General features: G+C 42.2%; 1 protein-coding gene across 1 annotated transcript in view; it reads left to right on the top strand.

Annotated features, from left to right (window-relative positions):
• Nucleotides 1–2,025: 2,025 nt before the first annotated feature.
• Nucleotides 2,026–7,778, top strand: part of LOC142217740 (putative ATP-dependent RNA helicase DDX60) — a 99,154-nt gene continuing 93,401 nt past the window's right edge. Inside the window, exons 1-3 of the mRNA XM_075286111.1 lie at nucleotides 2,026–2,168; nucleotides 4,046–4,228; nucleotides 5,991–6,051. Coding sequence (XP_075142212.1) covers nucleotides 2,153–2,168; nucleotides 4,046–4,228; nucleotides 5,991–6,051 — 260 coding nt within the window. The 5' untranslated portion in view covers nucleotides 2,026–2,152. The remainder of the gene's footprint in view (nucleotides 2,169–4,045; nucleotides 4,229–5,990; nucleotides 6,052–7,778) is intronic.

Genomic DNA, 7,778 nt, shown 5'->3' with positions numbered 1-7,778 from the left:
TTATCCGTAGAGGCCTTGCTATATTTTATCCAATGTTGTTATAGTACAGGGACAATAAAAACTATTTGTGGCAGTAGGGAGAAAACAAAAACATCACGATGGAGCTGCTGACGCATTTTCATCACTGCTGGCGATATTTTTCATGATCCCTCTACTGTGACATCATTGTCTTCTATGATTTGGGCATTTTCCATTTGAATTGAAATGCTGGCGTTGCTGGCGTGAAATATTAGCTAGTCCTGCATTAAGTGTCAGCAAAGGTGGAATTTGTGTATTATGAGTTTATGGAGCAAGGTAGGGCAACTTTCACTTAAACAAGTACTATTTATGGAAAAAGTTTTGTTTATGGCTGTGACAAATAATGTGCCAATGACAATTGTGATTTTTGTACTTATATTCAGTCCACTATTTATGATATAATAGACAAATGAATGTAAAGATTATCTATGGTGTATATAAGTTGAACGGTAATTCCTCAAGTACAAGTACATGGCTAGCCATTCCTTTAATTTTTTTTTTTTTTTTTATAATTTTGAATTGTATTCATTTTGTGTGACACTATGGAAATTGTACTATATTCTATAATTTATCAGTCTTAATATTATGTGAATTTACTTGGATTATACACATAACCCAAATTCATGTGATATTGCATGTGATCTGTGATCATGTGGCTATTTACATGTTTTAAAGGTCATAGTTTTGTAGCATACATTGTGATGTTATAGGAACTTTTTAATGTTTTATGTTGATAAAGTGTGATGGATCCTTCTTGTGCTGGATTCTTTGTCCTTTGGAACTTATGTATCTTATCCTAGCAGGGAATTACAAGGTATGTACAGAATGGAGCCGATTTATTAAGACTGACATATCATAAGCCAGTCTTAATAAAAGGCCCAATTGGTGCACAGATAAAGAGACTTAAAGGGGTATTCCCACTTCGCATACTCACCAGTCTTCGCTGCTGTAAAATCTTCTTTCTTCCTGCTTTGTTGCGTCATTGGTGGGCGGGGCTACATATGCCAAGCCAGCGGCGAGATGACGTTGCTTCTATGCCACTGGCCCTGCGTGCACGCTCCCGATGCAGCTAGGCATCGGACGTACAGCAAATAGATGGTGAGACCAGTCAGTTCCCCAGCCTTCACAATGCCAATACAGACCCGGCATCCGCTGTAATAGAAAGGCGGATGCTGGGGCATTGCTACGCTCCTGACCTGCATGAAGCCAGCAGCGGCAGGAGCGATGCTGCTATTCCTTCGCCCCTCCCTCCCTCTCCCTCCCCCCCCTCCCCCTCCCCCCTCCGGAATAGCAGCATCGCTCCTGCCGCTGCTGGCTTCATGCAGGGCAGGAGTGTCGCGATGTCGCAGGCCCCGGCATCTGTGTTGGCGTCTAACTCTCCCCGGCATCTGCCTCTCTATTACAGCGGATGCCGGATTATGGGGATAATGTCACTCCTTAGGGAGAGACCACCTTTTCAGGTGTGTGGAGACTTATACAGCCATAGTTGCTCCACTTATACACCACTTTAATATGCCAATTATACTGCAGTTCAGCGTTTATTAATGAACTATGTTACAGTAAATTAGTATATTGTGGTGCTATTGGAGACCTTGTGACATGCATTGATCTTCCTATGACAGCACCTTGGTCTATCCTGCTGAATTTGGAGGCGTGTGTCAATAAAATAATCATTTTTAGAAAGCATTAATGTGAAATAACACTAATGTAAATCCAGGTTCACTATAAAGAAAAAGTGAATGGTTTGTCCCATCAAACACGTTCCTAGATCTGGAAAACTCTAGAGATCTTTAAGCCTATTTCTTTGTGATTTTACCTTACAAGCCAAGTATAGTAGGTTTGGTACAGATCCATAACGTGAAATTCATGAGGGCTTATGCACAAAGCAAGCTAACCAATCAAGGTATAACCTGATAGAGTGAATTATATGATACCCGTTCTGCAACTGAATTATTAAGTGTAATTTTACATTGTATTATACAGGTTTCTAACAATCATGGACTCTAGAAGTCCGAACCCAATACATACAGATGATGAAGCATTACCTATTGATGCTGTGGATTTTGAAGAAAATGTGGTATCTGATAGCAGAACACTGGCTGACCTCAGTGTCCCTGGCACCAGCATAGACGAAATGGAGGACGATTTAGGTAAAGTGAGCTTACACTACTGACAGAAGGAACAGTATGATACAGTAAAAGGGAATGCACTGTCAGAAAAGGACATATTAATTTAAGTAGGTGGTTAAAGGGGTTGACCAGGAATTTTTATTTACAGCCTAACCTTAGGAGGCCTTGTATAGTGGCTGGGAATTGGTACTGCACCTCAGCTCCCATTGAAGTCAACTGATCTATGCTGTCCCCCAATGATCAGATATTATGGCCTATGTTAAGTATTAAAAAAAAAGTGATGCATTTCCGCTATGGTCTATTCTGCAGCGCTTTTTGGCTGCTGCTCTCTACAAGGGGCCTTAGCCTAAGACAGTCTATAGGGCACAATCAGCAAATTTATCCAGCTATGTTTGGAGTTTCAGAGTTAATGCACACAAAGTTTTTTGGCACTGATTTTGATGCTGAATCTGCCTCAAAATCAGCCTCCAAAAAAGTTCTATTGGGAGGCTTTTTTTGGAGGCTGATTTTGAGGAGGATTCAGCATCAAAATCAGTGCCCAAAAACTTTGTGTGTGTGCACTGATCCTCAGCGGTTCCTGCTGACATAGAGGTTGTTCTCAGATGACACTGGTCCTCATTCACCAAGCTCATTCTGTAGTCTTGCTCCACTAATTTTCAGGTAAAGTCCAGAACTCCACACTGTCTGGAAGCTGAAATGGATGCACATTCTCAGACTGGGCTGACACAACTCCTCCAAAGACATAATCTCTGTTTAAAGAGATCCTATCATTTAAACACATTTTTTTCTGGTTGACATGTAGGAATACCCTTAAAAAAGGCTATTCGTCTCCTACCTTTAGATGTCTTGTCCGGGCCGTCGTTCGCTTGAAGTCCCAGTTGTCATCATTATGCAAATGAGTTCTCTCACAGCACTGGGGGCGGTCCCAATGCTGCGAGAGAACTCTCCAGCGCCGCCTCCATCTTCTTCCGGGGATTGGCTTCAAACTTCTAGGCCTGTGGCAAAGCCAACTGCGTATTCCTGCTGGCCACAAGAAAATGGCTACTTATAAGTTCCCAACTCTTGTTGGAGCACGATGCAGCAATTGTTAAATGCGCACACACTACAATGTTGTCACCGTAGGGAATACCCTCCTGTTCACCTGATAAGGGCACCACTGCAGTGTTCTTGTGGGCTGTTCCCATCGGCTTTCAACCCCCAGCTCACAACAATACTGTCCCTTTCAGGGCACACCAGCTTCTGTACTATTGCCTTCACATCCATTTCAGTTAGTAAGGTATTTTACTCTGTATTTGCATGCTCTGCTTTGATTGTGATGACTCTTGGTTGCACTGTGTTTTATGCCACTACCATTGCTGCTGAATTATTGCATCTTTTTAAATTTATTTATAACTGTGTTGTCTGGAAAAAGGGCAGAACATTTTTGCCTTTTTTTCCCATTCCAAGTATTTTTTTTACAGTTTTCCAATACATTATATGAAACAATAAGATACTGCAAAGGGCTACACAGTGGCTCAGTGGTCAGCCTTGCAGCACTAGGTCCTGGGTTTGAATCCTGCCAGGACAAACATCTGCAAGGAGTTTATATGTTCTCCCCCGTGTTTGTGTGGATTTCCTCCCATACTCCAAAGACATACTGATAGGGAAAAATGTAAATTGTGAGCCCTAAATGGAGCTCACAATCTACATAAACAACAACAAAAAAATAGTATTTTGGCCAAAGAGAACACTCGTAGTTGGAAAAAAGCATTAAAAAAAGATACAAAAATGCAACTTTTCTTGCGACAAACAAGTCCTTACATATCAATAACTCTTGGAAGGGAAGGATTTAAATGCAAAAATGACTCATGCTCTTAAGGGGTTACTAAAATTGAAAACATTTCACATACATTATTCAGGTTTTCAACAAGAAATCATGGCCTCTGGATATCAAAACCCCGAGGAAGTTGCAAGATATAAAGATGATGAAGAATTTACTGTTAATGATGGGAATTCCGAAGAAATGTTGTCATCTGATAGCATAAAACCAGTTGACCCAAGTGTCTCGGGTACCAGCAATGAGGAAAAGAAGAAACCATCAGGTAGCATACAGTGAATTTACATTACTGACATGTTATTTATGTGAAACATATTTTTAACATACTTGATCATTTTCTATGTTATAAAGAGTGCTTTATGCCTCGTTCACACTTGTGCCTTCTGTCCCTCCGTCGTGAATCCACCGAAATTGCAGAAAAACACAATTTTCTAATACAGCTAGTAGAGAGGACACTTCTCCCAAGCTATTAATACTTAATTCAGGACTCAAGATTTCATGATAACTTTACAGCCCTTTGGTGTAAGTAGCCAACCTGTCATTAAATTATGCTGCATTATATCATATTTATTACGTTTAACATATCCCACAGTTCCCTATACATATACTCACAGGTATCAGGCTTAGAATCCTTTATTGAAATGAAAAGACATGTAAACCAGAGGTGCCTACTTGTTTCTCACTCCCAATAGTATTGGTAATGATTTATTAGCCATTGGATTTTTTTCTAATTGGTAAGTTGACCCTAGAACTTATGAGAAAGGGAGTAGGGTTGAGCGATCGTGTTCGGAAAAGATCGGATTCCGATCGGCGATCGAGAAAATTTCTCGATCGTGATCGGAATTCCGAACACAATCTTTTTAGGTGGGATCGAGATCGGTGATCTTTTGCCACAATGCTTTGCTTAGCCTTCACACTGAGTATACGCTGTATACGCAGTGTGAAGGCTCCGCTGCAGGTCCATAGGAATGAATGGAAGCAGCTGACACACAGCCTTAACCCCCTGCATGCCGGCTGCCTCCATTCATTCTAATGGGAGACTAAACTAAACATCTGTAGTAGCTACTTACCTCCAGAGATGGCTGCTCTGGGGCCCGGTGTGTTCTCTTTCTGCCTCTTGCTGCCGCTCCATGCTGGTCTTCTCGCTGCCCTGCCTCCTTAGTGTTTAAAGACCTAGGAAGGCGAGGCTTGTGGCTTAGGAGAGTGTGGGCGGGTACGGGGCGGGGAGATGTGACGTCTCTCCTCCCAGTACCTGCCCACACTCTCCTAACCCGCCCACACTCTCCTAACCTGGCAGGGAGGGGGCAGCGAAGGGAGAAGAAGACGGCAGCTGGACCGGCAGCCAGGCGAAGAACAGCAGAGCAGCGATCTCTGGAGGTAAGTGGACACCAGGGGGGACTAAGCAGCCAGAGGATTAAAAAAAAATCCTCTCGCTACTTAGTGATTCACTACACAGCGTGGATTCTAACAATTAAAGCATTCAATTGTTAGATTCCATGCTGTATAGTGAATAGGATTGCTTTTAAAATCCGATCTCCAATTAATAAAAAAATCCCATTGACTTGCATTGGGATCGGAATTGGGATCGAGATCGGGTTCGAATGAAAAATGATCGGAAATCAGATTTTAAAAGCGATCCTGAAAAGTCAGGATCGGCTCAACCCTAAAAGGGAGATAACAATTGGAATCACTTATGGAAAATGGCAGTACATATTGAGGGCAAGTGGTAAAGATATATAAAGTCTATCCTTAAGTATGACTATTTAAATACTATATATACTGCCTACAGACATTGATACCTCCTCAGTGAATCAGCCGCACCTAGACATACTATGCAATGTAGGTTGGGGGTGACTAAAGGGGGAAATGTAAAAATCAACTAGCTATATGTAATGTGGACCATACTGAGCATATTTGCTCAATATTGACAAGAAACAAAATACATTCTTTTATAGTATACATTGTGATGTTTATGAATACCATAACATATTAAATCAGAGACTTTCTGTTCTCATTTGCTTATACAGAGCTTAAGAACTATCATCAATTAATAAGAATGTGTAAATATGTCACGAAACAAGATTCATGGCAAGTATGAATTTATAAATTTTAAAGGGATTTTCCAGGACTTAAATATTAATGACCTATTTTTAAAGCGGTTGTCCAGGATTTTTTGTTTTTTTTTGTATTGGGCTGGGAAAGGTGAAAAAAATAATTTAAAAAAAACTGTCCCTGCTGCTCGGTGTCTCCCAGCGCGGTCGGGTCCTGCTGCTCTGCTATCTTGTTTTTCCATAAGTCTTCACCAGCTGTGACTTTCTGTATTCCTGGAAGAAAGCATGGGAGTAGCAGGACCAGACCGTGCTATGAGTGTGCTATGACCGCGCTGAATTCAACGCACTGTTGGCTTTCTAGCGGTATATAAAACCGCATGTGTCCGAGGACATGAAAGGGTCTCTTTAAAGGAGTTCGATCAGCAAAATTTTTCTGTATGAAACCCACATATGCGTCAATAGCATTTAAAAAGGCTATTCAGGCATCGCTAATGTTATTTTTAAAACTCCCGTTAACCATAAAAAACCCATAAAAACATATATGTAAACTATACTTATCGTGCACACTAGGCGGTGATGCATGGTCTGACATCATCTTCTGGCAGGCCTTCCTCTTCTTTCTTCTTGCAGCAACGCCCTCTGGTCCTGGCTCTTCCCTGGTTTCATCGTCCTCTTCTTCCGGCGGGATTGGTTCAAATCCCGCGTGTGCATAGTAGCGCTCCCTCTGGGTGAACGGGGGGGGGGGGAGGGGTGTACTGAGTATGCTCAGTTCCCCTTAGAACTACACGAGCGTACTATGCACTTGTGAGATTTGAACCAATCCTGCTGGAAAAAGTGGATGATGAAAATAGGGAAGAGCCAGGAGCAGAGGGCGTCACTGAAAGAAGAGGAAGGAGGGCCAGAAGATGACATTGGACAGTACATGACCGCCCACCGTGCACGATAAGTATAATTCGCATATTAATTTTTACAGTATTATTTTAAAACGGAGGGGGGGGGGGGGGCTGGGGTTTAAAATAACATTAGAGGTGTCTGAATAGCCCCTTTAAGTGAGTTCTTGTTAGGTTAATATGGTGCTTCCACCTGAGCTAATATTTTGCTCAGAAGACTAGTAATGCAGGGGTGTAAACTGAGGCTCCTGGGCATCAATACAAAATCTGTACAATGCCTCCCACCTACGTACCACACTACGTTTAGAATACTAGTATGGTATCCAGGACCATTTTAATAGATATGGGGTCCCTGTTCAAACTCTTTGCAAGTACCCCCCATGTAATTTAATTTCCTCTGCCCACGCACCACATAAGGCCCCTGAAGCATACCAATGTTACAAAAAAAACTAAAACAAATACTCACCTAACCCTGTTCCCATGGACCTGAAGGCTCAGGTTCTAATGATGTCTGTGGCTCGATGCTCATTGCGCTTCCCTGCTGCAGGCAAAATAATGAAGCATGGATCTCATAGCTCTGTGATCCACTATTGAATTCAATTTCTATTTGTGTCCTAAGGAAACGGAATTGAAATCACTGCCTGCCACCAAGAACAGAGGGACAGCACCCGAAATGTGGGACTGTACCACTCAATCTGGGGGGGGGGGGGCCTTGAGGGAGCCACCGCAATCATAGGGCCTGGTGTACCTTTGACCCTATGGATAGAGTGGCCCTGACGGTATCTTCTAAAATAGCAAAGGGAACTCTAGACCCTCTCATCCATCAGGACTTAGACTCAACTATTTACCTCTGTACCATCTAATTTGCAAATCT

The sequence above is a fragment of the Leptodactylus fuscus genome, chromosome 1, assembly GCF_031893055.1.
Source record: "Leptodactylus fuscus isolate aLepFus1 chromosome 1, aLepFus1.hap2, whole genome shotgun sequence".
NCBI lineage: Eukaryota > Metazoa > Chordata > Amphibia > Anura > Leptodactylidae > Leptodactylus > Leptodactylus fuscus.
The sequence above is the reverse complement of the archived record's forward strand: the minus strand, read 5'-3'. Positions and strand labels throughout refer to the sequence as shown.